This window comes from Mesitornis unicolor, unplaced genomic scaffold (assembly GCF_000695765.1).
Source record: "Mesitornis unicolor isolate BGI_N332 unplaced genomic scaffold, ASM69576v1 scaffold39950, whole genome shotgun sequence".
Lineage (NCBI taxonomy): Eukaryota > Metazoa > Chordata > Aves > Mesitornithiformes > Mesitornithidae > Mesitornis > Mesitornis unicolor.
The window spans coordinates 6049-32538 of record NW_010161057.1 but is presented as its reverse complement, the minus strand read 5'-3'; the positions used below and the strand labels follow the sequence as shown (position 1 = coordinate 32538).

General features: G+C 37.4%; 1 protein-coding gene across 1 annotated transcript in view; it reads right to left on the bottom strand.

The window, feature by feature from the left end:
* LOC104546409 (triple functional domain protein) overlaps positions 1 to 26490 on the bottom strand; it is a gene marked incomplete at both ends in the record, with an annotated part of 38534 nt that overhangs the window by 9656 nt on the left and 2388 nt on the right. Inside the window, 15 exons of the mRNA XM_010191798.1 lie at positions 35 to 177; positions 1654 to 1755; positions 4679 to 4869; positions 6937 to 7048; positions 9241 to 9333; positions 11228 to 11317; positions 11787 to 11856; positions 12887 to 12996; positions 13771 to 13837; positions 14394 to 14509; positions 14621 to 14815; positions 16718 to 16840; positions 19914 to 20029; positions 24219 to 24333; positions 25809 to 25958. Coding sequence (XP_010190100.1) covers positions 35 to 177; positions 1654 to 1755; positions 4679 to 4869; positions 6937 to 7048; positions 9241 to 9333; positions 11228 to 11317; positions 11787 to 11856; positions 12887 to 12996; positions 13771 to 13837; positions 14394 to 14509; positions 14621 to 14815; positions 16718 to 16840; positions 19914 to 20029; positions 24219 to 24333; positions 25809 to 25958 — 1793 coding nt within the window. The remainder of the gene's footprint in view (positions 1 to 34; positions 178 to 1653; positions 1756 to 4678; positions 4870 to 6936; positions 7049 to 9240; positions 9334 to 11227; positions 11318 to 11786; positions 11857 to 12886; positions 12997 to 13770; positions 13838 to 14393; positions 14510 to 14620; positions 14816 to 16717; positions 16841 to 19913; positions 20030 to 24218; positions 24334 to 25808; positions 25959 to 26490) is intronic.

The window sequence follows — 26490 nt, the reverse complement described above, 5'->3', positions numbered from 1 at the left end:
TGTACTTAGAGATCTCTGATTAAACACTTCTTACCTTCTTCCTTTCTGTTTTGTTGTTGGTGCAGTTTTGGGGATGTGGATCGGCTCTTTCAATGCTCCTTTCAGATGAATGGTCCTTTCTTGTATCACTTCCCGGATGTGTTTGATCCAGTCCTGTTTATTCTCTATACTGGATGCCTTTGATATGCAAAAGAAACAAAACCCCCACAATGGACTACTGCAACTAAGATCCACACATACAGTCAGCTAATAAACACTAAAAGGAAGGCATAAAGAATGACTTTGTGAATCACTTTTGAAAACTTGATCAGAGAAAAGGAAATTCAAGCTAGCTGTCTTCGTTTTGAATCACCAACACTAATTTATACTTCTCACCATTATTAATATTGTTCATTTAAAAAAACCACTTTATTTTAGATTCAGATTCATCTTTTGTAACTGGAAGGCTAAAGCCCTATACGCATCTCATATGAGACAGGGTGTTGACTTACTTAAAGAACAACACCTTGAACACTGGTATTTTAAACTTATGCTACTTTTTACGTCAGCTCTAATTTTATATAATAATCTACGAACACCAAAAGAGAAATAAACTTATTTTGCAACACATATACCTCCAAAACACATTTCATATATTACTCTTCCCACTTTTGAAACATATCTGGAAGCAGAAATCCAATTTAGGGATTGTATTTTAAAAACTGCCTGCAATGTATCACCTATATTTTTGAGATACCCTGGAAAAGGCTTGATATCCAGCTGCTCAACCTGTAATCTGACTGATTAATCCAATTTAACCCTGCACCTGAAATGCTATTAAATATAAACATTATTGCAGCTCTAAAAAAAAATAAATCATATAAATTCCTACTTCTCTTAATTGTTGTCTCAAAATAACTGTCTTCAAATACATTATAAATATTTAATATACTATAAATATTTAACAGCCATGGACTCTGAAGGGATAGAGAAAGTTGCAGGAACAGATGAACAGTTAAGAAAAAGATCTTTGTTTTCTTTTACAAATAACATTTAGGAAAAGAAGCCAAACACAAAGTTTTGCTAATCTTTTATTTCAGATTTCATGGAATTTACTTACAATACTAATGAGCTAACTGCTAGTTTTCATGCTTCAAAAACAAACAAACAAACAACAAAATTGTTGAAAAGCTTCATGTACCATACAAGTTATCTAAATATTCTATGCTCTAAGTAAAGAAGAAAACAGGAACACCTTAAATTGACCCTATATAGAAAGCCCTTAAACAGAACTCTTTATACTGCTCTACCCTGGGAAGATAATTTCAGACTGCAAAGCACTGTCTGTGAAATTATGGGAGTATTGAGACTGAACAAATTGTATTATTCAGTGATGTTATATTTAGTTTCCTTGCACTCGTTGACTGCTGTCACAAAACTAACGTGAGCCCTTTTGAGCCTGTAATTCACTAGGAAAACATCTGAGAGATATCTCTCTGCTGTCAAGCCACATGAGTTAGATATACACCACATTCTTTACACACAAAAGAAAATTATATGTCAGCAGCTGTCCCTCTCAAAACAGGAAAAGTCATCACTTGTTGTTCATACTTGTTGGGAAGGCAACAACTACAAGACTTAGTGTAGACTGTACAAGCATATCTGCTAAATTACCTTGAGAACGATTTTGTTGTCTGAAGTTGGTGTCCTTCCAACCCACAGAGCAAACTTGCAGGGATCTCCTTCTACGTGTTCTGTGACACCCAGCTCAGAAGTCTGGAATTAAGAAAAATTCGTCAGAATGACACATTTTTTTTTCCTCAGAAGCCACAAAGAGTTGCTAATGTTGTAAATAACTGAACTCTGTTATTTAAAGAGATTTTTAGAAGCTTAAGGCTAAGTCATGCTAGAAAGAATCCTTTATTCTGGTGGCAGTGGTGGGGTTTCTTCAAAAAAGGAAAAACTGCAAGCTAAACAGTTTTTGCTATAATGTAACAATAAACAATAGCACTTATAATCTGAAATCTTTATATCTTTTGACTTGACATTAAAAGCCTGATAGCTGGGGGAAAAAAAAAGAAAAGAAAAAAAAAAGGGTGTCTAGTACAAATAAGTGTTGGCTTCTCTCCTAGATTTTCATCAAGGAACACTCACTACTTATTGATTTTTACATTTTCTCTCAGATAAGATATGCTTAAGAATTTCAATCTCTTTTCTGTCACAGAAGCCTTTCCTGGTGTGTTTCCTACCCTCTGAAACGGATGAAATAATTAAAAAATGCAGTTTCCCTGGAGAATTCTGTGGGACAACTACATTAGCAATCAGTCTTTAAGAATGTTCTAATGTCAGATCTTAATAGCTAATTATTATCCGAAATGTTTTCACTTTCCAACTGGAACATCATCTCAATCATGTGAATTGGCTTCCAGTTATTCATATAGGCTCTGCACCAAAAAAATTACAAACTAAGAAATATAGCTCAAACTACAAGAACACTCACTCCTAAAGACAGCTGCTGAGCATTCTTACATTATTAGAAGCTGTACTTTTCCCCTTATACATGTCCTCCCCTCCCCTAAACATAATCACTACCACACATACACAGTTCATTACAAGAGATGTTGGATACACAGTACCTGAGTAAAGATAATTTTGTTGTTTGGTATTGGAGGTTTTTGTTTTGGTTGGTTTTGTGGTTTTTTTTTCCTTCGCCCCAAAAAAACCAGCCAAACCCAACACATTCACCCTTCCAGGTTTGTCATCTCTTTTTGGTAAAATAGAGTCTTCTACTTAAAAGCCTATGATGAATTTTAAGCTTGACTCACCAACAACTCCCACATGTGTAAAAAAGCTTGTAAAATACTTAATCCAACATTACATTAAGTAATTCAAAGAAAATATACCCTACTGCACTGCCCAATATAAAGCCTCAATGGGCAAGATAGTACAATTTTTAACACTGTTTATTTCTTAAAGCCTAGTAAATTTAGAAGCCTTGGTATACTTCTGAATATTATTAATTTTACAAGGGAGAACAGAGAGACAATGCAGTAGATGTCTGTACAGTAAAGAGTGGCAAAGCTAACATACACATTGTTCACTGAGTATCCTGTGCTGAGGAAACCATGATGGTCATCGTGCTTGAACTGAAGAGAAGGACCTCACTTTTGTATAACTACCTTTGAGATGCAAGAGACTTGATAATGTGAAAAAATCTGTAGCTCAAATCAACATGCATGCTTTCAACATCTATGTGAATGCCTTTTCTAAAGATCAAACTGCAAGAATTGCTGTAATAGTAAGCTGCATTACAGGATACTTTGCCAAATAAAATACAAGGACAAAAAGATAAGCTTGTATTTAAAAAAAGAGGCACAATGAGAGTCTTCAAGATTTCTGGCAACTTCTCTAGGACCCAAGGCTGTTACTAAATTCCTGCCAGAGGAACTGACATGACAAGCCCACAGGACCAATTTATCAGCTCTGTCTCCCATCCTATGTAATGTCTTGGCAGCTGATGTTACCCTCCAGTACACCAGAAGTCTTTTGTTTTTCAAATTTGTGAGAGCAGCAAAAAAAGGTGGGATCAACAAAAGAGCTGCAGCTGTGTTACCTCCTAGCTACCTTATATCAGGAAGGAGAGCAAGTGTTGGAAACGAAGTGGCATGCAAAGTAAGACAGAGGAAAAACAGAGGCTTTTTGAACCAACCTGCTTTACCAGTTTGGACATGAGGTGGGAAGGGGGAAAGAATGAAGGAAAAGGAGCTGAAGCAAGGAGAAAAGGCTCAGTATTAGTCCCATCTAGACTTAGTCATATATCGCAATAGGAGCAATAGAAGAATAATGTATTTTAGAGTGTGATTCTGAGAAGTAAAGCAATTTCAAGTACTTGCTCTAAAGTGTCTAATAGAAAAGCTAATCCTGACTCTGGCAGATGCAGAGGAAGCCATGGGAGACTGTCTTCTCACTTGGCTACCTAAATTTATCGAGTGTGAATACTGCTCTCACCCAAGTCATCCAATGAGACAGGAAGGGAAGGGTATGAATTCCAGGGTCACATTTTGTAAAGCATATATACTATGGATGAGGAGAGAACTATTTTTAATTTTATTTTTTTTTCTAATGAGGAGAAAAAAAATTCTATCTTTACATCCTTTCAGTAGACCAGAAAAGTTGTAATTTTATTTACAAAATATTATTGTTAGACTACTAGTGTCAGTAGACATTCTGGAATGAACTATTCCATAACAAGGAGTTCTTGCCTTTTCAAATCAGTATGTTTAGAATATCCACCAAAATGAACCTTCACATGGATATTGCTACAACAACAGTAAACAAGCAAGACAAGGCAGCTTGTCAACTCCTTCCATCCTTCTGCTTTATACAAATGAGCCTTAAAGAACCAGCAATCACTCACACAATTAACATAAAATCAGCCCAGCCCAATCTTGATTTTCCTCTGTCCTGACACACCAAGATTCACACATTTCTTCAGTGGTTGCTTTCAGCCTACTCTCCCTCCTCATAAGCATGACAAAGCAGCAAATTTACGAGATTCAGTCTACACATTACAAGGCTGTTCTTTCAGTGCACTATAATATTTGTTCAAGTTGTTCAGGCACATTTAAATCATCTGAGGTCAGGAATGACCTAATCTAGACAGTTTTCTAAACATGATCGCTTGCTTTTCCATACTTACAAACAGTTTACTCTTGTAAATGTACTTGCTCCTTCCACTCGAGTCCTTTACTTCTTTACTGAAAACCAAGGACATCTCAAAAAGGAAAAGGTGCCTCTCTCTTCCCTTTCGAATTAGAGTCTTGGGGTCCCACACTTGGAAGGATTCTTGAAGGATGAGCTCTCCCTGAGATTCTATATTTTCATCGAAGCCTAAAAACCCAAAGAGAGGAAAGGTTCACTATAAAAAGTTGATAATATGAGGAAGTTAAAAAGCACAACTTCTGTATATTAAGCAAACTGATCTTTTTCTTCCAAACTCAGCTTGCAAAAGTTTGGAAAAACTAAAACTAAAAGTTTGAAAAAAAATAAAAACAAGACTTGATTGCAACATCGCAATATACTAAATGTAACTGTAGCTCAACTTTATGTCTAAATTTAGAGATCTAACTGTTAAGAAGTTTATCAACTCTTCTACCAATATTTCACCAACAAATGACAGATCTCTCTATGTCAGCTTCTGGTAACCTCTTCCATGATGAAAATGATTTCTTTTATAAGCTTTCTGCCACTGTTGAAAGTAAGCAACGTGCAAGGACATTGAGAGCACATCAGATTGTTCAGAAGTTGGCAAGCTCCCAAATAACACCTTTTCTAGTGGCACACTTTCTCTACCATGTATTCAGTAAGCACACAAACATGGTCCAATAGGGGATGAAAAAAGATGGCAGCTTGGAGCTGTTTTCATGTGATCAGTCATTGAGTTACTCCAACATTGATCCACAATAAAGAAATAGCAGCTGGATTACTTATCTTGAGACATAACATAAAGATGAAGACTGAGAACATCAATTTAACAATTTTACTTCCATTGCAGTGGCATAGTGTTCTTCAAGTTTAATACATAGCTTTAGAGTTGTAGGATAACAGAAATTAGCCTACCATTCTCTTTTGAATGATATTAAACCATCTTAAATAGATACTGCTTGCCAATGTTCTCTGAGCAGAAGAGCACCATCCTTCTCAAGGAAACAACAGTTCTCACTGTTCTAAACAGGGCAACAGTATGGAGAGCATCAGGATATTCAGTCAAAATCCTCCAGAGACATAAAGAGGAAATGTGCTCACTCACTATATTTGTCTAACATGGAATGACTCAACGATACATGCATGATTTGTTATAAAACCACCTTATGTAAAAGATTAGAATATTCCCCAGAGCTATACTTTCAGTGTTAAAAGATTATTACCAATGCTGGTCAGCATTTATACTAACACCATCTCCTGAACAAAGCATTTGGAACTGATCCCACAAACTGACCAACTTCGCTATTGTTTAAAATCAGGGAAGAAAAGTGATTTTCAGTGTTCACATGATCAAGGATCACTTGTCAAACAACAACGAGCTTTATAGTAACTTGCACGATACTGGAAATTCCATGACAAGCTCCATTTCACTACTAGAAGTCAGAGAGAAGGAAAAGGAATATTAACTAAAAGCACCTATAAGTCTTTATTCAGCAGCTGAAAGGTAAGGTGGCTCTGCTTTTATCTCAAAATATTTAAATGCCAAAGAAAAACAGTTTTATCACTAAATGTTTGATGGCACCATCATACACGATAATGTGCCAAGTTTAAAACAGATTTTGGCAGAAAGTTGTTCTAAGCACGTAGAAGCAATTACATCCAAACTCCACTGTGTGCCATGAACAGGATTACGTTGTTCTGGCTAAAGCTCAGGTTAATTTTTAATTTTACTGCCAGAAGATAACATTTCATTTCAATCAGAAGACTGTTATGGAACAGGCAGCAAACAGATGTGAAAACAACAAACTTCTTGGAGACAATTATTTGATACATAAATCACCAAAATCACCTCCAATACACTTATGTTCCTCATATAAGGAAGCCAAGGATACTGGTTGGAAAATGTAGCTGAAGTTACTGTGTCTTGACCATTCACCTATTACATTTTAGGTGAGTAGTAGAAAACTTCAATAGCCTACATATTTTTCAAATCTGCAGTGGCAGAACTTTAGATCAGGGTGAAAGAACATTTCAAAATATAGCAAAACCTGTACCAGTTGTCAGTCACAATTCATTTTCCTAAGTAAGTGTGCATTTTATATACCTCCATATAAAAGGCATCTAAAATACAAACCCAGAGATAAGAAACAGTCACATTCTTCAGACCTTCACAGCATGAAGTACTATAAAAAGTTACTGGACCAAGTTCATCTACAGCATATGACTGAATTGGAAAGACAGTTTGAATCCTACCTTCCAGCATGCTGAGGTGCATAGCATCATTGGCTCGCTTTGGCACACTGAGCATCACCTCCAGGCCATCCTTAATCTCACCTTTACCTTCTTCACAGCACGTGAGCAGCTCCTGCAAAAGATGAGCAGACACGAGTACACTCTATCATAAAATCATAGAATGGTTTGGGTTGGGATAGGCAAAGACTACTTCTAACAAGCAAATAAGCATTTTTGGCATGTAAAATATTTTTGAACTTCTTAGTCTGCCAATGACACGACAGCATACTTTGTATTTATCATGATCTGTTCTTCAAGTAGCAGCCCAAGCTTTCAGCTGACCACTTCTAATTTAAACACTATTGTCTGCTTAATAAGAAATCTTTAGAAGTTACATTAAGGACAATGAGGGTTTTTTGATAAGTGCAGACACAGCTGTTGGATGCAGTGCTTCATCAAGGCCCAGAATGACACAGCTGCCAAGTCATGAAGATGGTGGAAACCAGGATAGCACAAAAAGACACACCCCCTCCTGACATCAGTCTTTGCTCCACTGCACCAAAGACCTGCTCTGTACTACTGCTGATAAGAGGATTTACATTTCAGCATTAAATAAATTACTGTATTCTGCGTTCACACAGTTAGAAGCATTCTACAGACAAAACCTTTGAATACGAACAACTAATGGACGGAAGTTAGAGAATGGAATATGCTAAAGTTGTAGTGGGATTTAGGGCAATGCAGTTCCCTGCCCATTCAGTGCCTGATATTCAAATTTCCTCCCATCCTTTGAGCATTTGAACAGTATCAAGATAAACTGTAGCTTACGTAACCAAAAGGATGTATTATGTTCTTTCTATTATTCAAAAGAGCCATTTAATTCATTCCCTCAGGTTAAATTCCCTTTTCTTTTGTAAAGAGAAAGCCAGGTGATTCCTACTATTATAATCATTACAACATTTTTATTTAACTGCCAGTACCACCATCAGAGCAAAACACTACAGATCATCACACTTAAATTTTGCATGACAACACCATAGAAAACTGAGTGTTAACTCAGTATTTTCCAGGAGGCACAAAAGATGAGCAGCTGTAATACCATTTGAAAAAATAAGCAGAACTTCTAGAATTGTAAAATGTTTCAGCTATCATTCAAGTTCAGGGCTCTCCATTCTATGTTTTACATCGCTGCTCTTATAGGGAAGAACCACCAAACCCAAACCAACCAAACAAAAAAAACCCTCAAAAAATGACAAAGAAAACACAGCAACCACCAAGTAAACCTTTTTTACTATGCAGCAAAGCCATCTGGCTCTGGAAACACTAGTGAAATCAATCTATCCCATCACTTCAATAATGTAGTGGAAAGGTATATTTAGATTTAAAAGAAAATAATTGTTGGAATCAATACCTCAAAATTTCTGAAAGAACACAGCCTAAAGTATTTCTGTAAGTTAAAACTTAATCAAGTTGCACCTTTTTGGAAGGGAAGAAGACACAATATGTTTCAGTTAAACGTGACACACTTGTTTCCATCCAACTTGACCTGAAATAGCCTGCAGTGTTTTTCAGAAATTTTAAAAACAATCATCCATGGTAGTTCTGAAGTAGAAAGGCGAGACACAGATCAGTTACAGTGAGTGCTTTTAGAGGCAGCTGTTCCAAAACAAGCAATGCCACCTAACAGAGACCCAGCACAGTTCAAGAACACTGCTGCTCAGTCAACAAGACATCCGTTCACCGAGCAAAAGCTCTAACTACAGCTTTCCAAAAGTTTTGTTTATTTTAACAGCTACTATTTATTCAACATTTCCAGGCAACATTACAAGTAACAACTGTTTGTGCAACAGCTCTACAGGTACTCAGTGTGTGCATATACACACACAAAGATATATTTATCTATTTTACAGATCTTTTATATTACAGTTTAATATATTAAAAAATTTATATATTTCACAGTACTTAATATAATAAAAATAGCTAATGGCTTGCCAAAATATTTTTGCAGACACCATTACAAAAATGTGCCTGTCTATACAGCCATGATTTACTTTTTTTTTCACTCTGGAAATGCAAATTGTATTTTCTAAGTAAACAGTAGTAGAGAGATATCTTTTTTGATTTACAGGAATCTGGACAGAAAGTTGCTTATTTATGCATTCTTTCATTTTCAGTGGTCTCCTAAAAATATTGCAGCAATATTTAAGGCTGTCCAGGATGCTGTAGTCCCAGAGTGCTGAGTGAAAAAGCCCTCCTGATTTCAGCAAGAGCTTTGCCTTCTGCAGAACAGCAGAATCAGATGAAGAACTTTAAATTAATACTGACCTTTAAAAGAAGCTGGTATTTTGTTATCCTTTGGACAGGTTTGATAAGGTAAGAGGAGATAGAGTTGGCCAGTCCATGTCGTTGCTGTATCTCCTACGTGAAAAAAAGAAAACATGTGAGGACTGTGAGCACCAACACTCAGATACAGACTGCTCTGAGGACCATGCAATAGTATACATTGACTATAAACTCAAGGAGAAGTAAAAAAAAAACACAGGATGACAAGATATTCCAGCTACAGCAAATGGCTATGTTGTGCATCTGCCTGCTGACTTTGTACAAACAAGAGCGTATTACCTCCAAGAGTACCTGTGAAATGTTTCAATAAACCCAAGTACGAAAAGCAATGATTAGGGATCTCGAAAATGTAGCAATGCCTTTTAAAAAAAAAATTAAAATCTGTATTTTTTTTTGTTACTTGCAAGAGAGAAAAGAAAAACTTCAGTGTTCTGGAGAACAGACAGGACCGTGGCAGGAAGGCTGAGGTGGCAGTTTCTCAGCATCACCTGCTAGTTTAACTGCTAATAGTCACAGAAAGCATCTTCCCCCACGAGAGGGAGCACCAAGCAACATTTTCTAACTGAAGGAAAGAGGTTACCAAACACTTCAAAAGAAAACAACCACTTAGAAACAAAAAAGAATGACTTCCACAAAGCTAAAGGAGGAAAACAGAATCAGATGATAATTCAATGAGCTAACTACAGATTTCAAGTACTGATCATGGCTGAACTTCAGGGCCAGTGTTTACCAATTATGGCAGTATCAGATATATTTTAACCACACAATTTTGAACAGCAAGTTATGCATCACAACTATGTGTTTTTCTCACCATGATTACAGTACCAGAAATTCCCAAGATGAGATATATATGACATTTTCACATGGTACAGTGGTGGACACTGGAAGCTCTTGAAGTTAGCTGTGCAAAGAATTAGGTCTTCACATTCTAATCCACTTTAGGTGGATTAGGGGATAGAGAGCTCTGGACACACTGGTTAAGACAGCTATCAAAGGAGGCAGTGGCAATAAGATATTTTTAATATAGTTCTATCAGAGCCCTTTGTTATTTTTTAAAATAGTACTTACTAAATTTAATTTGACATCTTTTTTGTCACATCTGCCTGATTTCCTGTAACTTACCTGCACTTCTTCAAGTACTGAAAATTTAACAGAGGCTTTACCTTACACTGCTTAGAATCCCTACCTCCTCCTTTCGAAATTAACCCCGAGAACTTCAGGGATTTTTTGTTTGTGGGTTGTTTTTTTTTAATTATGTCCTTCCCTCTACTTCTACAAAGAATTATAAAAAAAACTGTGGTGTCACAATGGCTAGTGGCTCAGCATAGTGGAGAAGGAAACAAAAAGGGGCAGAGGGCACTTTAATCGAATAATCTATAAATACACATTCAACCAAAACTCATACAGTGTGGCCAAAATTCCTCCCTAAAACCTCTAACAACTGCTACATTTTGGTTCTTCTTAAGCAGAATATTAAGCGTAGACCAAGGAACATTGATACTGAATAAGTAAGGTGGTTGGTTTAGCAGCTCTGAACAACAGCAGTCAACTGAATTCCCCCTATATACAATTACAGTTTAACAGTGCTCCAAAAATTTAACAAAGATTTCCACCTTTATTACATATAATACAAACTAAGCACACCAAAATGCTAAGATTTGCAAAATGTGCCTGTGAGAGCTGAAGATTCACGTCTCTGTTGCTGCTGCCAGAACCTGCTTCCACTTCTGAACTGCTCTGATATGTGACAGCGACCTTTTACATTTGGTTTGACAGCTTTGTGAGACCAACTGAATAATGAAAGCTAACCATGTGAAACACAAGATTGATTTCCTTAAGCTGACACTACATTACAAGCATCAGTACCAGGAAACTTGCATTTTCTTAAGAAATCAAGCACTCAGCATAACTGCAAGTACATGATTCAAACTGTCAAGGCATACTTTTAAGATGGACACGAAGTACTTACATCAAAGTATGCTCCTGCATGTTCTAATATCAGCTGGGTAGAATCTGGCTTATTTTTACAGTAAGTAACATACATTTGGAATTTGTCTGCCTGCAGAAGAAAACGCAAATATACACAGGTTATCAGAGAGCATCATTTCCGTCTCAAAGTTTTTACATAGTTTTCAGAGAGCGTATCTTCTCTCTCAAGAAATTGAACTATAAGTAATTATCTTCCCATTCAAACTGGAAGCATAAAAAATACATCAAAAAAGTGAAACTGAATAGAAGAGATATGAATAATCTAGTTTTGCATGCATTGCTAAGACAAAGATACCAAACCAAACCTGAACGTAGGTTTAGGCAACTAGCATAAACTTCAAGAGCAAGTAAGTAAGCATTGGCATCTGACAGCAGTGCTGCAATTTTTTTTCCCAGTTAAGGATACACACATTTTCACTCAAATTTGAAGGAAGAGTTACTTCCACAAATTTTACAATTTACTTCCTGAGAGCAAGAATCCATCTCTTTGTGCTTCCTATCTCCCTTGTTACTTCTAAACCTAAGTCTGACTTGATTACCCAAGTAACGAAGCAGTGTCCAACATCTTCTGGTAACTGTTCATATTTTTCCAGCTCCTTGAGGAATATACTATGGGTAGAAAAGAAACAAATAGTACAAGAAGCATGAAACAGTTTCATTAGAGCGGCTTATATCCATCTATTTTCTGTGAATAATGGTGGTTAGAAAACTTACTGTAATCCATACCAACAGCATGACTTAAAGAAATAAAGATAACAAGAATAGATAATAATATGTAGTAACAGAGGTAATATAAAATGTAACTGAATACAAATTCTGATGTGAAGATCAGAAATTGATCCAAGAGACATGCAGTTAACACATAAAAGTACACAAAAATTTAGTAACTGCTATTGTTCTCCATCAAGAATTTTTCCTACTGTTTTAGCCTTCACCTCAAGAGAAAAAAAGAGGTGACTTGCTTTTTGGATGCTCAATTTAACACAGAGACTTATAAAATCAAGTTCTGAAATATGCTAGGTATATTTTATTACTTAAGGGAATCATAACCTAATACAAACACCCATGAATTAACAAAGAGAGAAGATTTAGAGCAAAACTTCTGTACACAGATCAGCCTGGGAACCACTCCACTCAGAAGAAACACAGTGGACAAGTCTCTTTCATGCTCCGTACTCAAGTAAATGTAACAATGGTGAGGCATCTCCACAGAAACTTCAAAGAGTCAAGAAAGAGTGGAGAGCCTTACCCTTTCCCCCTAGCAGTTGCATCTGGAAATCAGGAATGAGGGTTCTGAAGGAATGGCAGAGTCTTAAATTGATGTTTGTGTTATATCTATATTCTATTAAATTCAGTGGTTTCCATCTCTTTCGAACTGGAAACCCTACAGCAAAATTTTAACGTATCCAAGTGATGTCTTAAAAGCTGAAAGATATTTGAGACAAAAAAAGACAGCTTCTAATGGTGTACCTACCTGGCTGCAAAAAGCAACAACTGAAACAAATCAGCAATGCAAGAAGAAATCCTTTAGGTTTTTTAATGAGTTCATTATTCATACGCACAGTATTTTCATTAGGAAATCACTCAGGTCATCATTTGGATTTAGCAGTAATATGGAAATGGAAGATAAGTCACTCACTTATTGTGGAACTCATAGATTTCCTGCATGTTTCCAAAGATAATGTGTTCTTTGTTTACAATACCAGGTGGGATCTCCTCGACTCCGCTTGTCATTTCCCATAGATATGTCTGCCCAGAACAAAAAAGATGCATGAAAAATCATTATAAACTCTGAACAGAACCACACAGGTATCTGTAAGCATGCATTCCTGGAGAGAAAGCGGGGAAAGATCATGCAGCATCATCATCTCCAACTGCAACAGTACCTGTTGTGTCAAATATACCTTGTGATTTTGACAGTAAAATCCCAGTTCTAAAGCTGACAATTTAACATTGTCCCTGAGACTTCACCATTTAAAATGCACAGTGTTCTTGACAACCTCTAATGCTTCAGGATATTCCGTATCAAGGTCATGTCTGCAGTCTAGAAGTTCATGTTTTGTGCGACAGCTAACACTGAACATTACTTGCTTCAGCATAACAATTACTGGGCACTTTTCCATGGAATCTCTCTGAATTTCTATTCAGAAAGTCAGCTAGTAGCAAAACATGTGATACAGATAATAAGAGAATTAACACAAGCTCTTCTCTATTGCTAGCAAAGCAAATAAAGTAAACCCCTCCTTTCTCCCTCCCCTCTAAATCAAAAACCTCCACACATTTATGAATTGGGAAAGGAGCAAACGCTAAAAACTCAGTAATGGCAAAAGCAGAATATATAGGATGAATTCTGAAGTGGGTGTTATCAGATGTAATTCTAGGTTTGTTCTTAATAGCAGAAAAGATACTTAATTTGGTCCTGTGACTGCAAAACAATCATGCTCAGCTGTTAAAACCAGAAAGAAACAGAAAACAATGGATTGAATCCTGTCTTCAAAGATTAGTTTAAAAAAGCAAACTTACATCCATGCATTCCCGGAGGTCTCTTACATAAGCCTTTTCTGTCTGAATTAGCTCAGCCATAATGAACCTTAGGTGACAACAGAAAAAAATAATCAAATCTCAGTCTGTTAGATCATTGTGAATGTATAATAACCACAATACATCTTTTTCCTCATAAGCTTTTGCTTTTTCCACTGCTGCAAGAAAATTCCAAGCACTGAAATATGGAGACAACAGATGAGGGAAACGTAACAGGTAACATCCTTCCACTACTGATCAGTGCAAAAAGAAAATGGGAAGGATATGGATTTTTCTCAAATGTTTTTCACTTGCTACAGTCATTTAACTGTTGTCCTCCCTCCTCCCCTTACACATTTATTTCACATTATTTCTAAAAAGAAAAAAAAACAAACAACCATGTTAAAATAAATCTAACATAGTTTCAAAAGTTTATGATTCTGACATGCTAGAATTATCTGTGAGAACGTACATGTGAATAAAAGGCAATAGGAGCTACTGAATAATATCACTCTCTTTTTACCATTTATCCAATTTTCTAAGCTGCCAGACAAGCCATGACAGTTGTTTCATTATCTGGACTGATTTATGCATACTCATTGATTAAAAATAAATAAATGTATTACTCTTTCCTGCGGGCAGACTTTCGTTTTTCTTCGTTAAGCTCATGAGCAGCATCGCGCAGTTTCACCTCTGACCCGGGGACGCTGGCTGGGATTATATCCAGCTGCAAGCTTTTGCTCTTTATTAAAAAAAGGAAGAATCAATTAAGGAAGGAGACAGGAGAAAACAATAGCTAAATCAAATGCAAGCAAAGCTTGTTTGTTTGTCATCACACTCAAATTTCTCTTACCGATTTATTGGAATCTGAGGAGATACCCAGAGCTTTCTCTAAAGAGGTCCTGTATTTCTCCATGCGCAGGGAAAAGTCTCTGTACCTCTTATCCACTGCTGTGACACATTTTTTAATCTCTGTTGCATGAGCATGCCCTTTTTCACAAAAGCCATCAGCCAGCTGTATCAACAACTTCACCCTCTCTTTGGTTTGCTGTGAAAACAGGAAAATATCGAACAGTTACTAAGCTCTACCTGTCATGAAGGGGGTCATTTTGCTTAACCTGCTACTAAGTGCAGTGGAGAAGCCATCAAAGGAGCTCGCTTCCTCCTATCTCAACCATGAACTTCTTTAAACAGATACCTTTGTCTCAACAAAAATACCACAAAATGAATATAGATTTCCTTGGATTTTATTATTACATGACTAGAAGCAGGTTGTTTCTTTTTCTTTCAAAAATGTGCTCCATAACTAACCCAGAGATTAAATTCTGCTAGGCAAGCTTTTCAGAGCATTGGCATTCTCCTTGCGTCAATACAAAGGGGTTTTAGTGCCAAAGAGGATATTTTGTTCACTACCACTGAAGCACTGGTATTGGACCTGGCCGACAGTCTCAAGAATCTACCTTCTTTTAAACATCACTGAAATGTTGAGGTGGAGATAAGTCTTGTTATACGCTTTACACTTTACCGGATTAAGACTGTATACTTTAGATCTCTTTATATTGTGTTTTGTTGTCACACAATTGTTTGAGAGAAATTAAGAGAAGTAGCCACCACCAAATCAGTAACTAAATGTTTTTCCCAATTAACATGCTGCCTAAGACTACGCACTTTCTATCATATAAATTGTATGTCATCTATAATGGATGAGTTTATACCTCCACCTCTCTCTGATACCATGTCAGAGTAAAGTGTACTATAGGGGCCTCTGGTAACAGGGACTTAAGCAAAACAGTCAACAACAGCGCGATTTTTTAATGTCAGTTGGAAAAACAACAGTGTTTGTGCTTAAAAAAAAAAATCATTTTTCTTTGCTAATAGTCCCTCATCCAAGCATTTCTTTTCACTATGGAATTAGCAAGGGCTAATACATCCTCCCAACAGGTAGCGAAACGGCAAGGGAGTGGCACCAACAACATCCTTTGAAAAGGGACACCCACGTCATCCCCTGACTGACAGAGGAAATGAGGGGGGCAGTGCTGCTCTGCCTGCTGGAAGGGATCCAGCAGAACAAAGGCTGGAGCAAAACTCGGAAGGAAGAAAATCCAGGTTTGAAAAGCAAAAGTGACCTCTGCTCTTTCTGGATTCTCTTTTCTCCCTTCCCGTATGTTCCACGACCAACTCCATCTCTGTGTCTCTCTGCTTCTGAGGTGGCCTTCAAACAAATGAACACTTACTTATTTCTTGGGCTTTATTATTTCTCTGTGAAGATTGGAGAGTCAAGAGGTAGAAACAGGTGACAGTGTGAACAAGTGACAAAACAAAACACAGAGACAGACAAGGCTACGTAAGCTCAGGCACTTCAGTCAATTCAGTCACACACTAACTGCCTGTTCCACATGTGAAAACTGGTAAGCCTCAAAAGTGACATCTGCATCTCTGTAGAGGCCTCCAGAGATGTAGAACAACACAATGCTACCACGGCTCAAAAAGTTACAGCAGGATCACAGAATGCTTTGATAAAATGAGTAACCTCACAAGTAAAGCTTTACTTTTTCTACTACCTTCTAATTAAATCACAGCTGAATAATAATATGCCTTGCTGCATTTTGCATCCTAAATGAACATGCAGTATTCTACAGACATGAGGATATAAAAGTGGAAATCAAAGGCCCTACAAAGTTTGTAGGTTTTTTAAAAACATTTGCAAGCTATCTCGTGATTCTGTCATGAGAAATCAACAGCGCATAGGGCTCATGGAGCTACAGTAACAGTGATTATCTTCTGATTAGCTTTTGGTTTATTCTGCTCCCAGCACAAACACAGAGAGAAAGCCACTGCAAGTAAACAAATCTTGATGGGCACATCTTTGGGGTTTTTTTTAGGTGGAGGGGGAATTTAGGTTGTTTTAGCTTTGTTTTAACTCATACATAGTTTTATTTATTTATTTTACCTTTGCTGTAATCTGAAATTCTTCATGTTCTTTTAACAACTCTTGAGTGTGTTGGATACTAGAGCCAGTAGAAGTATGTGTGGATAAATAAAACTCTCCATTGTCATGAATCCATTCCAGAGCCTAAATAAAGAAATAATAAAGGAAAAGTAAGAGAGAAGACTGCTTTTGCCAACAGAAACCAGTATTTCACAAACACAGATTGGCCTCAGGTAAATTTTACTCTATGTCACTTGTGGCAATCATCTAATACCTCTACAGTATCAGTTTGTAACTCTGAAATAATTCACTTAATCTATGAAGCAAAGATTAAAGAATTGAACAACTGACACATGAATCTGAGCGCTTCAGGGAAGTCCACTATGGAACTATAGTAGCCAACTATTAAAAGGTTCCACACAGGACAGCTACACTCAAAAATGTGCTTTTTCCAACTTGTAAAAATGTACATAAGACTGTCAAATCTGTAGGCTAAACTTTCAAAGCACATAACATTTAACTATAATTTCATCCTTCAGCTGACATGTATTCCAGCCTTATAAAGTATGGTCTGTAGTTAAATGCACTCCTAGAAACTAAACCTGCAGCAGAGGAGGAATGGTGAGATGAATCAGTTAAACCAATTAATCTATGGGTAGGTAGTAAAAGACAAGAACTAAGAAGTGCTAACTAAAATTTTTTCCCTTCCACATACTGGCACCTTACACTCTCACTATTATGAACCATGCTGATCCAGGCTATCATCTATGTTCTACCTGTATTACTATCTGCTGCTCTTTTAAGCACAATTCAGTGGTTTTGATGACTCCAACTCTTGTCTACTGGAACAAAGAAGAGTCCTCTCAAACTGCCACATAACAGTAAAAACTAAGAATATAACTGACATTATCAAGCTGCTTTGCAGCTCCTAATATTGGCTACTACAGCAGTATGTAGAGGCATTGTGAACTTAGAAACTTCCTGGCTCTGACAAAGTCAGTATCAGATGTTCAAAGACTTTAATACAGATTGATTAGAACTGTCTTGTTACTAAATGCAGTTGTATCTTCTGTGTCTTTAGTAAATATAGCACTAGACAAAATTTTAATGCCCTAAGAGAAAAAGTAGTAGATTGCTAATAGGTCCTCATTCTTCCTTTCATCTCTCATACTTTCAGTTTACCCTTTTATCTACCCACATTACCAAGAACAGGGAAAGTTTTATCTTGGTGGACAGTAGATAAGTATTTTTCAAGAGCATAACCTTACACTGCATCAGAAAAGGCATCTTCTGTATTATAATTCCACCAACAATTTTAGCTCATCAAGGCTGTGACTGAACAACTTTGATTCTTTTCCTTCCACTTAGGATCTCCTTTTGCCCCTTGGTACAAAAACTAAAGTTAGTAGAAAGCCTTCAAAATTCAACACTGAATGTGAATACTAGGATGCCATTTACCCAGTCACATACTAGTGCAGATAGAAACCTTATGAGAGGTGCCTTTACTTTTCAAACACCGCTGGTGGAAATAAACCAACAACTCTTGGATGAGTGTCAAGAAAAGGGATGTTTCAACCAACCTCCTTTACAATGCCCCTTGTCATTCTAATGTCAATCTTCGCAAGTGAAGACTGTTATGGACAAGCAGCACCTTTATCACTGATACTACAAACAACACTTGTTCTGATACTTCTTGCTTTTAACCTTTTAATCGCCTTTTATTGGTGGGTTTATTACATAATGCTGGAATGAATGATAAACAAAAAAACTTCCCGTTTGGCAGCTCTCTAGAGCCACAATATGACAGAAGGTTCATCTTGATGTTAATTCCTACAGTTCAGACCAGCTATTATTTCATGGGAGGATCAGGATTGTATGTGGAAACACATAACACCATACAAGAACTGGAGAAATGAATTTAGTGATCAGGTGAGCCCTTATCCTAGCAAACTACTATGGTATCTGCTCCCACGGTAAGCACAAAGAATACGTTCTTCCAACTTCCAAACAAAAATCTAAATGAAGACATCAACATTTCCATTTTCTGACTAGTCAGTGTGAAGTAGGTTTGGTTTGAGATGACTGAACTAGTGATTGGTGAAAAAATTTGATTTACAATTAAAATGCTGACAGATCTTTATCTCCAGTGTTTGTTAGTCAGTAATCTCTATACAAAAGCAAGTAGGTCATGTGCTTGGCAGAGGTTGGAGTTAAGGTTATTCAAAAGTGGAGTGGGGGCAGGGAAGGGGTGATGTTGCTTTAAAGAGATATTAATCGTTAACTTCACTCCAAGATTTATCTTGCATTACTTTCTTTGTGAAATCGTGGAAGACAGATGTTAAAAATCTTTCAATACATCAAAACAGACCACTAGTATTTAAGCCTTTGTCTGCACTGGCTGTCAGAAAGAAATTTAAAAAAAAAGGGTTTTGGAGTCCTTTAAAGTAGATCAAACTATATTGCACATTATGGGCGTTGTGTCCTTTTCTGCAGAACAGGAACTGATAGCTTCCTTTCTTTGTCCTATATCCAGTCAAAAAAAAAAAAAGGTAGTAAAAAACCATTTCAGATCATTCCAGTTACTAATTCTGCCTTGAAACCCCCCACTTATTTTTATGGCTTCTGTTTTGATTAGTGAAGGGGTATTTTTGCTGTGTGTGGTACTTAATAGTTCTTTCTAGATTGATAAATTCAACAAAATACAAAGAGGTGGATCTACCACGCAAGAAACCATGAAACTAAGTACACGCAGAATTGCAAAAACGTTCCAAAGTCATTCCGTTATTGTTGTTTAATGAGTTATCCAACTTGTCAGTTTTCTAGAACTGCCTATCAACTTAATTAGATGGTTTTCCCTCCAACATCTGAGAAAAATGTTGCTGCCTGTTATATCCGCAGTCAAATTAGGTGTGTGTAAAAGCTAACAAGCGTAACAATTTGTCAAACACAAGCTTGCAGAAATGAGACTTGCCAGTACCAGATCAAGCTGGCAGATGGAAAACACTACCTTTAAGTTACGGCAGTAAAGACACCCTGTCTCAATGTATTTAGTTCTGTATTAAAGGAAAAACAAATAATTTCACTTACTCTCTATTTTAATCATTGATTTTCAGCCATTTGAAATATTGAAGTCAATGGTAAATTTGTTATTGTGGGAAGAGTCAGTGTATGTCAAACCTCAACGACAAAGAAGAGGATTTTTATATAAAACTCTCACCTGTTTGGCACTTCTTTCAAACACCACATACTGTTGGCATTGATCAAGACGTCTTTTACGCATGGTCCAGTAATGCAACACACGGTTCTCCCTCTGGAAGAGTTCATTCAAGATATCTGAAGAAATGAAAACATTTTCAGAGTTCATGACAATTAGTTTTGAAATATCACATAACATCAGCGGAATAAAGTACTTTACATTGTAGAATTTACAATATACTTACTCTTTCTGTTACTCCCTGTTTTGCTCTTTTTCCTGACATTCATAAAACACAGTATTCCTTTTTCATTAGTATTTACAGATACGTTGGCTAAAGAAACTAGAGATTCAATTAAAACTTACCACTGACACCTTTGTCCTCTCACATTTTTTTTTTTTACCAGACTTTGCAGTTACTGCAAACCCAGATGGCAAGCTGAAATACACGGAAATTGGGAAACCCAGTCCCTCTGCCAGATGATTCTGTAGAAAACGCAAAGAACCCAAAGGGAAGTGTACCAGAAGCAGAAGAGACCACAAAAAAGGCTCACTCTTGCTTTTCTGCTTATACCCATAGCTGGCTATTTTTCATAATTATGAATGGAGGCTCTTAGGTGCTAGGCCTCTTAATGCCTGTACATTCCTCTGTCCGACTGCAGGTCTACTGTGCCTCACATCCCAAAAGACAGTAACTTGACAGTTTGACAGAGCAGCTCAAATGAAGGGAGCCTGAAGGGAAAAGCACCAATATTTAATCAGTGATCTGGGATCAATTACAACGAATCCTCACAGTCTCCCTGAGGATTATGAAACCTGTCTGCATTGCTGCCAACACCCTCCTGCTCGGAAGCGCCATATTCCCACTTACCACAGAGCATTGAGATCACCCAGGACTTGCTTTTGGTTGGAATCTGATCACTGCAGCCAAGGTTTTGTTCCTGCTGGGCAGGCTACCCTCAAATATGGCTCAACTGATCTATTCCGTAGCCAAGCCATGAGTTGATCTGCTAAGAGCCTCACCTGCTTTCTCAGTTTTATCTCTGCCATACACCACCTCCAAAACGCTTGCTTAGAATATATGCCAGATTTTGGAGGACTCACAGACTATCCTTATACAATGCAATACACCCAACCAGACACCATATTAAAAAAAAAGATATCTTGATAGTGACACAAGTGAAGTAGTTCTGACAAAAAGCAAGCAAGGTGAATTTAGCTAATCGGAACAGCATTTGTTCTGTCAGGACATGATACAGATGGCAAGCCAGTGAGAGACATTTGGCTGGGCACCGTTAGTGTTATTGCCATTAATTTCTTGGACTGAGAAGGAAGAGAAAATGTATTCTATAGAATACTCAAATGAAGTTACAGAACATCAATATTTAATACTAGGTTTGGATAACCTGCTCTATCTCAAACCTTCTGAACTACAGTCCATCTTGTTGTTTTTATTATTTTCTATGATTAAAACACTTGTTAATATTGTTTCCTAAATTTTCAGCTTATTCTTCAGGCCTGGAGAGCTTTCAGCTGTCTCTATGCATCCTGCACTCTCTCTCAACCTACCTAAAAATATGAGCATCACTAGAAAAGTTCCTGCACTATGTTCAGTCACAGCCTGCAAAGCAGAGGGAGAGGTAACAAAGCAGCACACAAAATAAGCAGCAGAAGCCAAGATGAAGATGCCTCGTTTCTGAACTTACAGTAATCGTCATGTATTGAATCCACCTGTCACAGCTCAGTTTCAGGCCACAAATTCCTAAAATTCGGCTTTGGCACAGTGTCTGATGCAGTATTTGGATACTCTTAACTGCAGGTCAAGGAAATTATTACAGTGGTATGAAGAAACAGAAGGACACTTCTCAGCATTTTGTACCACTGTGATTCCTGTTTCCCATTAAGCATGTGCCTAGCTAAACTTTGCTTAGGTTAAGACACTGCTTAACATGATCTGTAGCTGGGAATAAGGATCAAGTATGTCACTGAATGAGGTTTTTGAAAAACAGTCAGTAGTTCTGGAGAAATTCAAGGGTTACTCAAGTTTTTAAAAGTGTTCATTTGTATACTCTATGCTGATGACAGTCTGACACACTGTAGCAAGCATACACCTGAGTGTGCCTGTGCAATTGTTCAGCAAAACACATATAACCTCCATTTCACCCAAATTAAAAAAACACTGGTTTTTAATATATATCTATTTAGAAAAAAGATGAAAAAGACATTTTTTCCTTACATGCATATTTGAACAGGAAGTCAGAATGAAATTTTAAATCTTTTAGTCAGCTACCACCAGACCATTGAGACCTAAAACGAAGGAGTCCTCACTAGTTTGACTTGTGTTAAATTCTCAGAAGCATGTATCACATGGCTTATGGGGAAAAGCATTAGAGCACATAGCTTATTTTTTCTTCTGCTTGGGGATTTTTGTTGCTTTTCAAACATGAATCATTCATCCAGGATTTTAAAAGTACACAGAACACACATAGCACAAGTATTCTTAAGGACGTTTGCTCACCAGAACACATTTACCTTCCTCTGTTTCTACACAGCTTTCAAAACTGAATTTTTAAAAAGTTTGTCTCAAAGTCCTAACATTCTTTTCTTATAATCAGTAACTGTGAAAGCTACAACATCCTGCTTGCTTATGCTTTGTTTTCTATGTTTACTGCTAAGAGAAGAGCTAAGTGACAAATGTTAGCAACACTTTTTCAGTTATTGATACTGCCAGCATTTGTGTTGAGATTTTGCCTTGTACAGTTCTATAAATGTTGTTCTATAAATGTCTTGGGGACAGAGAAAAAGCAATCCTTTGTCTTAGCTCTACATGCTCCAAGATACAACTGTTGCAATCCAATTATTTCCTTACAGTGAAAAGTATGGTCAATACCCTATTATCTTTCCAACACAAAAAAATTCAACACAGGAAGATTTTCAATTTGAGCACTGTCAGATACATGGGTAAGTTTAACACAAACTGTTTTCCCCTTCTAGTGAAGTGAAGCAGCAAGCATGTCCTTTTCTGATAGTCATCAAATAATTTAGAGTGGAAGTGACCTCTGCAGGCCATCTGTTCCAATCTCCTCCACAAAGCAGGACTAACGTCGAAATTTTTCAGGGGCTTGTTCAACTGAGTTTTAAAAATTCCCAAGGGCAGGAATTCCACTGCCGCTCTGGGCTACCTGCTCTACTCAGTGCTTTCTCATTCTTGCTGTAATACTTTCTCCTTATATCCATCCAGAATTTTCCTTGCTGCAACTTTTTCCTCTGGTCCTACTGCAGTGCTCCCCTGAGTTTGACTCCATCCCCTGCATAACTCCCCTTTGGGCAGCTGCAACCAGCAGTTAGTTAGACCATTAGACTTCTCTGGTTTTGAGTCTGTACCATGGTCTAAGTGTTCTGTAACCTGATAGACTGGATAATATAAGAAATAGTTTTATACTTATGTTTCCAGGGCTGAATTAAAGAATGTCTTGCTTTCTAACTCCTAAAATTGGTCTTAGAAAGTTATTGATCCGATATTTTGGTAACATTTCAAGCACAGCTTCAAAATGTATCAAGTAGAATACAGCTGACAAATAAATGTGTAAAATGCAGTATTTATTTCTGAATATGTCTCTCTGATCTCTGTTCTGCCTACCTCACCCATCAGTTATGCATACCCTATAAATTTCTGTCCTTTTGTCCCTGAAAGCCCTACAGATTTCTCTTGCTACTCCATTCTCCCCAGTGCATGTTACACCTTAAAGCTGCACTATGTTGAATTAATCCCAGCAAAACACAAGCCCCATGTATAAGTTCTTTCCTGCCTCACCTCAGCTACTACCAACCTACACATTTACTTTAAATATTATGTCAGTTATCCTATACTTCATGAGTTTCTTAATACTGATTCAAATATATGAAGGGTCCAAAAGCATCATCCAAGGGATTATCTTGTATCACCATGGCACTCTCAAGGAATTCACAGAATGCACCACACTAACACAATGAGTAAGCTTATAGTGCTCAGCTCCCATTTGGCTTCAGACCGAACATTATCACGTGGAAGTTTACTATCTCACTCTCTAAACACAAGCAGCACATTTGAGTCTCAAATTAAGATTAAGTGTAAGCAGGAGATAAATAAATTCAAAGCAACTTCATTTGGGTATAAGAGAATCTGATGACTGGCAGCTCCTTCAAAGTGTGTGAGCAATTTTAATTATTTCCTGTTAAGTCTGACAAAATCCTTTCTGCTTGGGCAGGCTTCACTCCCTGTCAACACACACACCACAACACATGATGATCACGTTCTCTGGAGGAAAAAAAGAACAAGAAATCCCTTACTTTTGACTTGTTGTTCAGGTGCTTTGATGTGTGTCACCATCCCTGGCATGTTTACGCTGTTCCTGTGCAGGTATTTCAGGAACACATCAGCATTCCTCCGAGCCAGCGTGCAAGCCTGGAGAATCAGTGGTATTAGTTTCTCTGAAGATGATCACATATACATCCAGGAAGAGATAAAGGACCTTTCTCATCCCTCCTTAGTGCATTTCCCACCCTCTCCAATTTTAAAAAGCATTGCCTGCTAAATCCATCTACAAGTAAAACAACCCAAGCACTAAAAAAGTTTTCCCAATAAATAACCGTTAATTCCTACTTATTCCACAGAAAAACACCCCCAAATAAAATGCTATTACTTTTTATCTGAAGATCCTGAAAAGCAATTACATGCTCTAGAGCTTTCAGCATGACTCAGGGCTCCCAAAGAAGTTTGTTTCGTGTATGTGCCATGTGCCACTTGAAGTTATTTATTGTGTAAACTGAGTGCATGTGTTTATGTAATCACCTGGATACTCCAAAAGAGCCACCACTACTTTAAACAAAAAGTAAACTCTCCTCTGAAGTGAAACCAGAAGTACTAAAATACTACAACATGCCCTTAAAATACTCAAACAAGGACTTGGGAGCTTTCAGTCCCCACCGCTGTATTGCCAACACTCAACTCAGCTGCCATCTTCCTCTTAAGGTACACCAAGTACTACATATGGGCTGACTGTCTTATTTTTAATAAGTGAAACATGAAATGCTACTTTAAAAGGTTCGATAAAGGTAGCATGGTTAAATCCAGTAACAGAGACACTAAATCATTTCTCAAATTGTTTTAACACAAAGACTGGAAACTCACATGCCAGCTGCAGAAAGATCTATTTGACAGCATTCTTTGAGCTATGCTAATACATTTTCGCATGTTCTCATCTGTGCTGAGACTGAGAACAAAAAGGCTTTTAATAAAACTACGTTTTATACTCTGACGCCTTTCAAGGTGACGCTGGAAAAAGCCTTTGGTTACAGGGTTAGTTACACTGCATTGCAAGCATCTGTTACACATTTATTCAGTACGATCAATAACCCTCTTCACTAGGACATTAGTTGGGATGAAAACTTTTCATTTATCTACAGACTATTACACAAACCAAACTACTCTCAGATGCCTGTGTAGCAGTTTCCCCCTTCTGTAATCTACTGTAGTCCAAGTGCATCTGAGAGCAGCTCTGATGCACAGACAGCAAGGGCACTATGTGACTGTCACTTCTCTTTCCAATAGCAGCCTCTAAGCATTCTTCAGAATGACAGCTGCTCAAAGCAGTGATTCCCAGTTCCTCTTCAGTCACAGTGGGAGACCTGACATCTATTGAAGTTCAACAGGAAATATATTTATAAATCTGGCTGCAATTTTATGTATTTAGCAGTATTCTCCTAATCACTGTCAGAAGCAGTTAACGTGTCATTTCTCACAGCTTCACAGTTTGGGACATACCTGTAGCTTTTGAAGGGGCACTATTGCTTTCCACATACATTTCAGCACTTTAAGAGTGAGCATTTGACTGCATGCTTTCCAAGACATAGAAAACCACAAAAAGTAACAAACCCTACCTTTAGGAATGCTTCCTTCTGTTCCAGGTGTTTACTTATCATGGGAGTAACATGATCTGTTTCAGAGTTGGGACCCAGTTTGTCTGCTCCCCCACACCAGTCTTCTTCCCGCTTATATTCTTGCTCCAGGCTTTCCAGCACGCTGCACACCTATCAGGAAGGAGTTCAACTCGAATATAATTTGGTAAGACAGAAATTCCAAATTGAAGCCAAAAAAGTAGAAAACCAATCTACCCCTTACATATACCTTAGCTTCTGGCATGTTTTGACTAGGACTTAAGAGAAGGCAACAACTTTTGGCTGTAAGTTTGCAAGCATTGGCCTGCTTGCGTGGAATTGCTCAGAAGGCCATCCCTAAAGTTGCTCATCTTTCTCAGCCGCTGAGACTGCACAGTTCAGGATGAGCTTAAGAAACGATTGCAGAAGAACCAACCTTGCCAACCTTCCCCCTAACTGTTCTGCAGACAAGTAGGAGGAAGCTGATTTTTCCATGACTCCCACACAAAATCCAGAATTAGTCGTCAGAAGTACTTCCATTAAAACCTCTGTGTAACTTGTTTATGGTTTAAGCAAAACTTCTTGAAACAAGCAGAAATCCAACTAAGGACTTTGTACAGTACGTTTCATCTTGAAAATGTTTTACAAGACTTTCCTCAATTAAAAATAGGAAACTGAGGAATTT